Source organism: Thermobia domestica, chromosome 8 (genome assembly GCF_964235325.1).
Source record: "Thermobia domestica chromosome 8, izTheDome1.hap1.1, whole genome shotgun sequence".
Classification (NCBI taxonomy): Eukaryota; Metazoa; Arthropoda; class Insecta; order Zygentoma; family Lepismatidae; genus Thermobia; species Thermobia domestica.
This window is the reverse complement of record NC_137461.1, coordinates 266,809,837-266,823,601: the sequence shown is the minus strand read 5'-3', so window position 1 is coordinate 266,823,601 and position 13,765 is coordinate 266,809,837. Positions and strand designations below refer to the sequence as shown.

Here is a 13,765-nt window from a genome sequence, read left to right as displayed (position 1 = left end):
TTTAAACTACATCTCATTGTGAACTATATCTCGTTGATGTTTAATTTTATCTGTGAATGACAGCTAATAAATTGGTAGGCAAAATGAGAATTAGACAAATTGCAAAAACTACAATATTAAACATACTGACGGCTTTTGGGGAAGTTACGTCTATGAAATTAAAATTTTATCGTTAAGAGACATCATCATAGCGAAATTAAAATACTGTTAATTTTACAGTAATTATGTGATATCTTCAAAGAGATGAAAGATAATCGAAAAGTGGAACAAGAGCACACTAGACAATATTATTTTACATGAGACACCGTTATCACGACTTGCATATCTGCTTTTGATTTCCAGCTGTTTGAAAAATCGGCATGTATTTTAGCGTTTTTAAATGGCTGCAAACGGAGAGCTACTAGGTGACTCGCAATAACGGCACCTCTTGCAAAATAATATTGTCTAGTGAGATCTTTTTTCACATTTTGATTATCTTCTATCTATTTACAAATATCACATAATTATTGTAAAATTAGCGGTATTTTAATTTCGCAGTGATTAGGTGCCTTAAAAGCTAATAACAAAGTTACTTGTAACGATATTTTTATTAAATTTCTCTTATGTTAACTTCTGACAAGAGCTGATTCTGATGAAAGATCAACATTCGGCTTAACTTGTGATTCAGGTTACTTAAGCTATCTCTTTATCGTTTCTACATGTTGGTAAACTTGCTGCTGAAGAAAAGTTCAGTAATACCCGAGCCACTCTGGCACTTACTTATATTCAGGTACAATATTATACATTAATATATTGGGTGTATCTGAAAAGTAAGTTTCCCTATGGCGCGGGAAATAAGCACAAAGAAGACACAATGACTTTGTATCATTTACTACCACAGACGTAGGACAATTAACCGCACTTTTCAGCATATACACAATCAGAACTCAGACTCTTGTTATATAACATGGGATAAACTTTTGTATTTCGATGTCGAAATAGTCAGTTGCCTTGAAGCGGAACCGTCGGGACTTGTTCGTCGCTATCAAAATGCCTACCGGGCAGGTATTACCTGAGGTGCAAGGGGAGGAGAAAGTCGCTAGGAGCAAGATATGACAAAAGATCTCTAGTAGCCACTCCAATTTACGTGTTTGACTAAAAGAACTGTGTCAATAAAATGTTTCAAGATCATTGTGTCTTCCTTAAGTTTACTTCCCGCACCGTTTGAAAATTTTACTTTCTGGACATACCTAAACGGCGTGACAAACATCTTGGCATTTGAAGGCGGCGCTCCAAGTTCCCTTTAAATGCTGCTAGCAAATGAGAGGCCAGCGGTATTGTCACGTTTATTTCGCACACATCCACGTCTATCCCCTGTCACCTGATCGCGCTGTAGTTTGTCTGCTTACCCATAGGAACATCCCTTTACCACTTGGCAACGTCACACCAGAGCTTGCGTTTTATTCGTTTAGCTGAAATGACAAGATGTTTGTCACAGGCCTTAGTATATATTATTAATTGTTCCTAATTACTTATACTCACAGTTGAAATCCTGAGACAAAAGCTCCTGGTGGTACTTGAATAGCAAATACTTCTTCCACCGAGTTGTTATGGGGATTTTCCACTGTACAAGTAATCAAGGTGTATGCATAGCGTACGTGGATATCCGTTGTTGCTTCCCATGACGCAACGATTGGCTATAAAAGACAAGAGACGAGTAGTACTCATACTTGGAGATCGAAACATTTATATATATATATATATATATATATATATATATATATATATATAATAGATTTAAAAAAAGACCCATAGCGTGTTTCATGTTCACTTAACTACTATAACATTTTAAAATTCTATCTGATAAGTATTAAAAAGCAAAACCCGGCTTAGTTGGCTATCATTTGTCTCACTTCAATTTAAATAAGCACCAGTGGAGTCTCTTGACGGAAGATTTAATATAATGTAACCTCATTGTGGTTAGCTCATCGTTTGCTTTCGGAATACTATTTATCCATAGCACCTGTTTACCGTGCTAATTTATAGTCACTAATGGTGCTGGGTAATGTGTTCCAAAAGGGGAAATAAACTTACTTCAGTGCTATCCTGACTCGTTACGTAAACAATTCACACCGTTGTCGAAAGCCTGAGTTGCAACGTGCGTTAAATATTTACTGACATGCCGTTTTACAATATGTGTGGTTTACGTTAGACGCAGTGATCGGTGCAAATGTTGAGAGCAAGGCGTTTCTGTCCCTTGAAGTTTGTTTGCGCCATGATTTCGTATTAAAATCATCATTGATTACTTGTTAGATGATATCTGACAAACCTAAATTGATCACTCACAAAGGTATAGAGAAATCGATGCCAATAACACAGTTCAGTCGCAAATTTAAGAAGTGCTACGATTGTGATTTGAAGTTTACAATTGGCATTTGGTAGGTACCTTCTGGTCACCTACTCCTGCTGACATGTATCCTACTCCTCTGTTCCTCTCATAATCAATCCTCGTTTCTAAATCTTGGAGCATTTCTGCCAACATTGGAAGAAAATTCAATTAGCCGTAACATAATCATTTTGTTAAAGTCACATAAAGAGAAGACAATCAAACTTAAAGGCATGGTAAGAAAAAATATGCACATTTAGAATATTAAAGGACAAAGCATTCTCACCAGTATAAATTTCAAGAGAGGTACAGAAAGCCACCTAGTAAAATTGAGCTTCAACACTTACCCTAAAATGCAAGCAAGAATACGATGAATGTTGTGATACTGAGATACAAGGTTAAGAGAAAGTTGATTTTCTTATGTAAACCTATGATTATATACTCTTTCACCTGACTTGATTGTAGGTCAAGCAGTTAGTTGTAGATATCTACTACCAATTTCGAGTTGAATGTTAATTTAAAAGATATCACGCCATGCTAACCGAACTACATCTCGTGATGTACACGTGAAACCTTTTGTTGACTTCTTAGTTTAAAATCCCACAAGTATGCACCGGGGCTAAGACAGACAATGATTGATGAAAATGAATGTTTGAAAATACTGGTAGAATTGGAAGTGCCTCGAGAACGCCCACCAACACGAAGTTCTCCAGACTAAAATCGTATGTATGGCTTAGGGTATAAACAAGCAGCACTCGCTCCAGAAGTAAGCCACTCAAGCCTTGATTGACCCTTGATTCTTACAGAATTTATCGGAGTCTGCCTAAACAGTCCATAATTGACCAGCACATAAATATTGTTAAAGTTAGCCAAAGTCTTGTTCGTGCATTGGACATAGTCAAATTAGCCTTTTGTCCATGACCAATCTCGATTGAATGTAGCAGATCATCAATAGTTACGACAGACAAATTTGTCTTTTGTCCATGATCAATCTCGACTGAATGTAGTAGATCATAAATAGTTACGACAGACAAATTTGTCTTTTGTCCATGATCAATCTTATTGAATGTAGCAGATCATCAAAGTTACGACAGAAGCTTCACTATTACAATGTCAACTTTGATCCAAATCAGTTTTTCGATTCTTAAGAGGTGAATATTATGATTAGAATTAAATTTCTAGGCTTTCAACATCTATCGCCATGTTAGCCGGTCCCGTATAAATAATAACGTCTCACGGCAATTACACTATGCGAGGAAAGTTAAGGAAGGAAGCGGCCTGGGAACTATGTGTTAGGTAGCATCCCGGCATTTGCCTCGTGTGAATGAGGAAAAGTTACTCAGGATGACTGACCTGAAAAAGCTTTTACACTTTTACGACCGAGTGTCCCCACCGGGAATCGCACCCGGGCCCACTCGCACCAAAAACGAGAGCGTTGGTGACTACGCTAGGCGGAGATAGAAAAGGTGAAACTTAACACCGGGCTTTTTTTCTTTCATTTGGAGTGTGGGTTTGAATATTCTTAGTGAAATTTGGCAGATGTGTTGAAATGTGGTACAGTGGATCAGAGATATTGATCTTCGCCATATACAGGGTGTTTCAAAACACCACCGGCAACGTTTGGGAGATGATTCCTGACACCAAGATAAGACAAAAAGTATAGACTAACCTGGGTGCACAAATGCTTCCTTTCGGACTTTTAGGCTGCCGAAAACATGAAAAAAATGAATTTTAAAGGTCCATAGCTCCAATACTATAGGACTCATTTTTTCATGTTTTCGGCGGCCTATAACTCCGAAAGGAAGCATTTGTGCACCCAGGTTGTTCTATACTTTTAGTCTCATCTTGGTGTCAGGAATCACCTCCCAAACGTTGTCGGTTCGAAGCACCCTGTATGACCACAGAATGTCATAAAATTTTGATTAGTCATTAATGACCTTTATTGCATTGTATTCTTCAGAAATCAAATTACACAACTTAGGTCAATGTGACAGAGCATTGCAATTTTAATCTCTAGAGTTATAAGTAACTAGTATTTTTAAATCTACGACTCGCGTGCGTGGTTTGACACTCGATTTTGGATAGGTATTAAACGAGACAAATTCATTTACAAAGCCCGTTTTTCGATTTTCTAGTTTGATTTTCCATTTTCCAAAGAGTTATAAAAGTATCCTCATTTTTTGTTGTCTTCGAAGAACGCTTGGCCTATATGCAAGTAGCATTCCGTTTTCTTGTTGTGGGTTTATATAACAGCAGAGGATAAATATCCGGTAACAAAATATTTGTGGAAGTATTCTTCTTACTCTCCTTTATTGAGGCTCTAACTTAACCCTTTATCTGGCACAGGTTTCTAGAAATGGGTATTCTCGGGTGGTTCTACGTCGTAGCCACAAAACCTTAACTATTTATTAGTTCTGCTGTCGTCACTTCATATACGTAGATATCGCACACATGCCTACACACATACTCTCTCTCACTCTCTGACACATACACACACACACACACACACACACATACAGTATATATATATATATATATATATATATATATATATATATATAGATAGATAGATAGATAGATAGATAGATAGATAGATAGATAGATAGATAGATTGATAGATTGATTGATTGATTGATAGATAGATATAGATATATATTCAGTTACTCTAACATTTATTAAATTCAATGATGTGAATGACTAGACTGTATGTCATAAATATTTGTTTGAGTAGCTATCATTCCCCACATATCATGTCCACAAAACGTTTCAAAATAATCTATTACACTCGCATTGCCGGGAATTCGTGCTTGGATGCCCGCAGTTTGTCTAAACTAAAAGCGGCTTCTTGAAAAAACCCGGCCCTCCAAGTCATACTGTTCGAATCGTCATTACCATCATCACTATATTCACCACTTTCTGACGTCTACGGAACCACTTTCTGACGTCTCTGGCTCACTTTCATAATCTATATTGAACCGGTCATCCATATCGTCAGCTGAACCGTCATCTTCAAAGCAGTCTATGCATTGTCTCATCATCACATACCTCTTCTTTCTTCTTTCTGCTTGTGGACGTCATTCGTATTTTGTAGAACTATGAAACAATTGTGTGTGTTTCACACAAACGACAATACCACACAATAATTAACAAAATACGTTACAAAGACGTCCCCGCCTCACTAAGACGTTTGCTACTATTTTGACATGCAGTTTCTGCTTCTTTGTATTAGAGTAGCAGCGGTGTTCTTATTACGAGGAGCAGTGTGCCATCTATTGGCTATTCCAAAAGCCAATGTTATTTACACATTATGGGCATTCAGAGTCATCTGTTGATTTGTTTTTGATTTAAATGTAAGAAGAAAAATGTTTCAAGAGAGATCTTCGTCATTGCCACTGAACATTAGTTACTTTTTAGTCAAGACGTAGCACTACGTCGTAGCCGTTTCCAGTGCACATATGAGATGACGTAGCACTACGTCATAACCAGTAAAAGAGTCAACTGGCAACGACGTGTGATTTCTTCCTTTACCAAGGTTCTGAATTACAGACCCGAAAAGTATATGTGCTTATAACTAGTAGTTGAATAAATCCTGTGGACTGGGTTAATGTGAAATAACAATGCAGTCTTTTGATTCGTGCGCACGCCAATACAAGACATAACGAGAAATAAGCAGTATAATTTTCTCCTTGTTCTTCGAGAAATTAATTTCAATGGAGAACCATTTTCCATTGTGTTCATTGAGCCTCTAGAACATAAGGCTAATAGACTAAGCAGTTAGCGCACGCACCTTTGGCGTGAGAGACACGGGTTCGATTCTCAGCGGGAGCTCATGTGGATCGGTTTCCACGTTAAGCTATAGGTCCACGTCTCATATGGCCTGACTGCTGAAAGGGACGCTGTACTGAAGATCAAATCAAATCAAATAAGGACTAATAGTAGAAGTTGTTTGGGAGAGATTATAAAGAATGAAGATGATTGGGTCTGCCAAACAGCATACACACAATTCATACAATTAGAGGGGATACGTTATCAAAGTTCATATCGTTTCAGGATTTTTGTATTCATATTTTGAGAGAGTAAATGTCTATTTTTCCGTATTTCGTATAAGAGGGCTTAAATACCCAAAAGCCTCCTTTGCATGCGCCACTGCTATTGTGTTCAGGCGTCGAACACACAAGGGTAAATTTAACATAAACGCTTAGAAACAATGGGCCTTATGCAGAAATGTTCTGATGCGTGATTAACGCCATACTGAAGAGTTCGACTAACATATGTTTCCTGCAGTAGTTAGACCTTTAGTATGACGCTAATAATACGTCTAAACGACTCCGCATAAGGCCCAATGTTACCTCAATGTGGCCAATTTACACGATATACAACTGATCAACTTGGAGAATAACAAGGGAAAATGCAGGTTTTACAACAATGAATTAAATTTAAGCTGGCCTATGCACAGTCGTTTTGACGTATGATTAGTGTCATACTAAAAGCCTGACTACTGCATGGAACATATGTTAGTAGAACTCTTTAGTATGGCACTAATCACACGTCAGAACGACTCTGCATAAGGCCTAAGGTGTCTAAGCTAACAGTTTTTATTGTATTCCTACGATGGTAACATCATCATGACAGCTTCGGTAGGTAACAGGGTGACCAATATCCCACTGCAATTCTTCTTACATAAAAAATAAGGAATCTTTACAGAAATTTCGTGAAAGTGTTCTAGTTTGTTTAGGTGGTGCAGGCGAGCATACATGTCCATTTCTACCTTTAGTGATAATCTCTGTAGTCGCAGAATTCTCATCATCTGCATCAGAAGAACCAAACTAAATTTCACTGTTCTCTTCAGACGGAACCTAAACTTTATATTCTTCATCATTCACAGTTTCTTCACCACTGGACTCGCTCTCCTCTTCATTCAGCACTTTGTTCACAAAGTCATCAAAATTGTCGTTGGCAACATTCATAGGATCCATGGCGAGCGACAGAAACCAGGGGCGTCATTTGCCTCCCCCTGAATTTGAGAGTTATATAGATTTTATCAATAGAATAGTAGTAACTCAGTGAAAAACGCGAAACTTTACGTATATCAAGGGGGTCTTGCTCCCCCTCCAAGCCCAATCTGAAATGACGCTACTGACAGAAACAATTGTCAGGTTAAATGAAATTTACAGGCGTAAATGGTAACAGGTGTGACACGCAACCTCAAAGTACTCAGAAAACAAAAACAGGACCCACTTCACGCAAGCTTACGCAACACACTAACTTACCTCGTACTGAAGATAGATTAGTAGAGTAGCCTGGTCACAAAAACTAATAGCAGTAAGAGGGTAAATATTAAAACACTAGGCTGAAGTTATGTGTCACCCCTGTTACCATCGTAAGGGTATTATATTTTATTTGTGCAATTTTCCAAAGAGCATTAGTATCTAATACTCTAACCAATGTTTATGGAATGGTCTTCGTCCTTGCTTAGCTCGTTAATTAAGGCAACGATCTTTAAATTTCTTGGCAACACATAAAATTGTTAAAATTATGTCCCATCAATTAACCATTCGTAACTCAATCACCTTACTTCTATCATTTTTATTAGAGATAATATAGAAGTCCTCAAAATTACTAGCTCTCTGTCTATCTTTATCTATTAGCAAAATTCTAGGTATAGCTAAAGACCAATTTGCAAATAGAATATATTATAATCTATCAATAATAATAATAATAATAATAATAATAATAATAATAATAATAATAATAATAATAATAATATCATAATAATAATAATATAAAAATCAACATTAGTTATTGGAACAACCATAAAAAATTTACCACAGCACCCGGAAGAACAGTGGCTAAATGCTAGAGTCTGGTGTATGTGGTCTCTAGTTCGATTTCCGGCCAAGTAAGTTTGCAGTGGACAACTTAGTACTCGTGAGTTTTCTCGGGGTTTTCCTGTCTCCTCCCTCTTTCTTGTTTTACCCATTCTTCAAAGATCAGTCACTTGTTTTAATCATGGTTTATCTTACTCTAATAGGAATAAATGTGGGACGTTAAACTCAAAGATTTCATTTCTATTTCATTTTCAAGTTTACAGTGAAGGCGTAGTGAAGATTATATTGCTTCAATCTGGCCAAGCTCTTAGATAGACAAGTTACAAATGAAACGTATAGTTTACGGGAAAATGCAGGTTCTAACGCCAATGAGATCAACTTAACGAGGTGTCAAAGTTGACAGTCTTTATTGTTTATAATGCATTTTTGTAATTTTCTAGAGCACACTAAATAGTAGTTAGTAACCTACTACGTCTTTTGAGATAGTCTTTGTCCTTCATTAGTTCTAATAAGCTATCGAAACAGTGCAATCAACAAGAAAAGATAACTCTTAACTAGCAGACTCAATATTGGACTTAAGAAGAAGTTGGTCAAGTGCTATATATGGAGCATTGGACTGTATGGTTCAGAGACTTGGACATTACGGAAGTAAGAGAAGAAATAGTTAGAGAGCTTCGAAATATGGTGTTAGAGTAAGATGGAGAAGATAAAATGAACAGAGAGAGTAACAAACAAAGATATTTTAAAACGGATAGGAGAGAAGAGGACACTTCTAGCCACCATCTCCCTAGAAAGGTCAATTGGATTGGACACATCTTCCTAAGAAATTGTCTTCTTCACAGCGCCATAGAAGGAAAGATGGAAGGAAAGCGAGGAATAGGAAGAAGAACACAACTGATCGATGATTTGAAAGATAGGAGAAAATATTGGGAGTTAAAAGAGGAAGCTGAAGATCGAGAAAAGTGGAAGAAATATTTCTAGGCCCAACTCTAAAAATGAAAAAATCCTCATTAGTCCCAGGACCTTCCAAAAGGCAGAATACTTTAATAATAATAATAATAATAATAATAATAATAATAATAATAATAATAATAATAATAATAATAATAATAATAATAATAATAATAATAATAATAATAATAATAATCGAAACGATGTCTGAGGATGAATAACACATTAACACCACAAAGTACACCGCAAGAAGTAAATCCGTAATGCTCATCCAAACCCTGGATGCAGTTCCCACTTTTTCGTTGAGATTTTAACTTCCCTACAGGATGGAGGTTCCTCTGATTTCTTGAACGTTTAACTGTCCAGAAGGATAAAGGTCCATCTAACTGGTCGAATGTTGGTTTAATTTTCCTACAGGACGAAGGTTCATCTGATAAATTTAACGCAAGTAAGAGAAGAAACAGTCATCCTCGTCAAATTTCCGAGAATAGGTTGAACGTTTAGCTTATGTAGCAGTTAACACTAAACTGCTGTCTTATCTAATACTTGTACTTGCTTCCGTCATAACCTGTGTGATTTGATGCATGTTGCTCAGAATGTTGCAAAGGGCATGGGTGGATAAGTACAGTGAAATGGCCCCAGATGAATTTTGGGGTTACAAGTGGGTGGTATGTAGGTGCCAACAAGAAACATTATTCCCCACAAGTTTCAAACCTCAACTCTCATTGGTTCCTTGGGAAATTGCGCAAATTCGGAAAAGTGGGATTAATTTATTTCTCAAGAATGGCTCGATCGATTTTGCTCAAACTTAGATATATGTATAGGTGTTACAAAGGCTTTGTCTGAAAATATTAGCAGCTTTCCTCGACATTTCCCTTCTCAAACAATTCGATTCAATATTTTGAGCCCCTTTTAACCTATGATGGTCTGCGAGAACAATTATGAAAAAAATAATTTTAGATTTCGCTTTAAACCTACAATCACATATATTCTTTTCCAAAGTTGTATCACGGGTACACCATTGTCAAAGCTACAACTAATAATGCCAAACCTATAAGGAGGCAATTGCAAGCGGAACAGTTATTGATGTAGTTTTAGCATGTTTGATACCTGAGTGGATGAGAAATCATACTTGAAGTACCAAATTCACTGGGGCCCCAATTGATGACTTGTGTCCCTTCTATCCTTAGTTTGCGATATAGTGAAACTGTTGATATTTAGCAATTTGTTTGGAAATGAACACCCTTATCACTTAAACACGAAACAATGAATCTTTGTGATTGTGTGAATTTGTCTCGAAGAAAGGAATAGTGTTATAGAATTGCTAGTTCTCTGCACCAATAAATTCTCCATACGTGTTACAACAGATGAAAACCACTTCGCAATCATCGCAATCATGAAATCTGCGGAAACTTAAGCAACAAAAACACCTTTGCAGCCTTTATTGAACAGAAGAAAATGCGAACAAGAGAACGTTCGTTTTGCTTCTATTTCTAAACAGGATCTTGAGGATTTTCCTCGAAAGTCCGAAAAGTATTTAAAAAGATTGTTTTGTGGGTATTTCCAATATAAATAGACAATATGTTATTTGACTGAAATGTTGGATGAGAGGGGTAGTATTAATATGCAGTATGTTAGAGACAACGACAAGATATTGAAAACAACTGTGCATTTAAGACATACGCAAAGTAAGGCATACAAAGGTTTCATCTAAAACGAAATACAAAAGGTTACAAAAGTATCATTAGATATTGTTGCGACTGTGCAAATGGATTGTGAACAGTTGGCTCTTGCTCCCATGTTACAGCCATTATTTATTAACCAAGTTATGGAAGATATTTCTCGAGGATCTCAAAACCAGAACAAATATTAAGCAAAATATTCGATTATGATATTTGTGTGGTCAGAATTGAAAACAGTGAGAAGGACTGAAGTACGTACTTCAATGTTCCTTTCATTCTTATTTGTTTCACACATTGAAATACTTAGACTTCTTACATGTAACTTACTTTCCCTTTGAATTATATTTTCTTGTATTTCTTGTATGAAGTGTACCTTTTATTCAAATGTTGCAGTTTTCCACTAATCTACTTCTTTTCCCCTATCCTTTCTCTCAGGACCTATTGGAGACACTACAACAAAGATTATATTACATTATGGTGTTGTTGATGGTTATCCTCTTTCCAGGTGAGTCTATTCCTCTTTGATTGACACTGTAGATATGGGCAACATTGATTTTTTATATGAACACTCGCACTGAAACTTCAGGCATCCTCAACTGGGTTATTTACGGGGGTCTAATGGCAATTTTAGTCTGATATTCACGTTTAGGCTGATTATTTCATATGAAAAAAACACCAACATAAACAGTTTCACTTTAGCTCAAAATGGGGATGGGGACGCCACAGGCCATCAAATGGGGCCTCTGTGAATTTGGCACTTCAGGTGTGATTTCTCATTCATTCAGGTAGCAAATGTGCTAAAGCTACATCAATAACTGTTCCGCTTGCAATTGCCCCCTTATAGGTGTGGTTATGGTTGGTTTTGGCTAATTTTGACCATTTCGTACCCGTGATACGACTTTGGAAAATTATATGTGATTTTAGGGTTAAAGGGACATCTATTTTTTTAAATAATTGTGCTCGCAAAGCATCATAGGTGAAAAGGAGCTCAAAATTTTGAATCGAATTTTTTCAGGGGGAAACTGGACGAGGGGAGCTGGTAATTTTTTCAGACAAAACCCTTGTATGCACCTATACAAACATCAAAGTTTGAACAAAATCGATCTAGCCATTCTTGAGAAATAAATTAATCCCACTTTTCCGATTTTGCGTCATTTCTCACGAACCAATGAAAGTTGAGGTTGGAAACGTGAGGGATTAATGTATCTTGGAGGTACCTGTATACTACCCACTTGTCGTCCCAAGATCCATTTGGGGCCATTTCACTATCCTTAACCACCCACGTCCTTTCCTACACTAAGTTTTTATTATAATTTTAACACGTATTACTTTTGCCTCATCAAAAAACGAGTTATCTTGCTTCGTAATTCTAGATGAGACGAAGTAGAGTATTTTCTAGTCGAAATGATGCAGTATTTTCCCAACATGAGACAAGATAAGACTTCATTCGCGTCTTGTCCCGTGCTCATTCCAATAGATAATGTTATTCTACAACAGCAAATATAAACCTGAACAATTTTCAGTGTTGCCATCTATAGAAATTACAGTGTTGTCAGAATAGCAACGCCCCTAAAATCGAAGTTAAGACAGCGATTAGATGAACGATCTCAACTGCATTTGGTTACGTATCATGTTGCTTTTTAGTTTCCTGTGAACTACTTTTTAAACAACATTATCATTTAGTTTTAAGAACTGTATGTTAAAATTTTTTTGTTTATTACAAACTAAATATAACTATTATTTAGAACGTAGGTCAAACGAAACCAAAACAACATGATACGTAACCAAATGCAGTTGAGTTTGTTCCTCTACTCACTGCCTTAAGTGAGATTTTAGGGCCGTTGTTTTCTGGCAACTGTAATTTCTATGGATGGCCACTCTGAACATTCTTCATGTTCATATTTTCTGTTGTAGAATTATATTATCTATGATTGTGGAAAAACGAGCAAAAGAAAAATTGTAAATTTTGTATTATTCGTTAGTAAGACAGGCTCTTAGGATGATATATCATTGGTTCACTAGTTTATATGAAACACTTTAAAATCGTAAATGCCGCATACTGAATACTGTAGAAAAAAAGCTTCCCACCCGTTAGAATACGGTTTGTGATTTAAAAAAAAAAGTAACAATGCCTTACGGGAGTAAGTAATTTTTATTAATTTTTCAGGAGAGACAGAAAACAGTGACTTACTTCTTTTTGGCTTTAAGTGCCTTCGGACTTATATCCACTTTTATTTAGATAAAGTATTCCTAATACAACTACAAGCTTTCTAAGAATAAGAGATATCAGAACACGCCTTTCAAATCTGGCAATAACTCATTTTCAGAAAAAAAAATGACTTACTCCCCTCTGCCTTTAAGGTCCGGAGATATGCATTTCTGTCGATGTTTGTAGGTTTTCTTCAGACAATTTCCCTCGACGGATACAAAATTTTCCTTTGTTTGTTGAGTGTCCAATTACTGACAGAATTTATGTGATATTAATTTAGTTGCATTAAAGGAAGAGAATTCATTTAGTTTTGTTTTGTTTATTTGCTTCTTAATTCCATTTTTTACTTTTTCCTTCAGTTTTTACAAAACAAAAAGAAAACGCACACACACACAGCTAACAATTCTGCTACTTTAAACATACACACGCATACACTATTGCTATTGTGTTGGTTTATTTCTTACAAATAAAGAAAAGTTTATGCATTTATGTTGGTCAGTTTGTCAGCGAGGGAAATTTCCTGGGTTTTCACGTTTTTATCGAAGAAATCATTTTCCCCTTTTTTTCTAAATTTACCTGAAATTTCCCTCAAACTACGAACACATTTCTAGCGAAACAAAAGAAAGAAAATTAGTCCTTTGTCACAGCCTCCATCCACGACTCAAAACAAAATCATTAATAACTGAACCATCTTGCCTTCATTTAAAACGACATGAATGATTGTCCTTTT

The 13,765-nt window shown here is 36.2% G+C and overlaps 1 protein-coding gene across 1 annotated transcript in view; it reads right to left on the bottom strand.

Annotated features, from left to right (window-relative positions):
- Positions 1–13,765, bottom strand: part of LOC145692014 (inter-alpha-trypsin inhibitor heavy chain H4-like) — a 199,556-nt gene that overhangs the window by 112,916 nt on the left and 72,875 nt on the right. Inside the window, exon 2 of the mRNA XM_081767312.1 lies at positions 1,522–1,676. Within this exon, the coding sequence (XP_081623438.1) occupies positions 1,522–1,676 (155 nt within the window). The remainder of the gene's footprint in view (positions 1–1,521; positions 1,677–13,765) is intronic.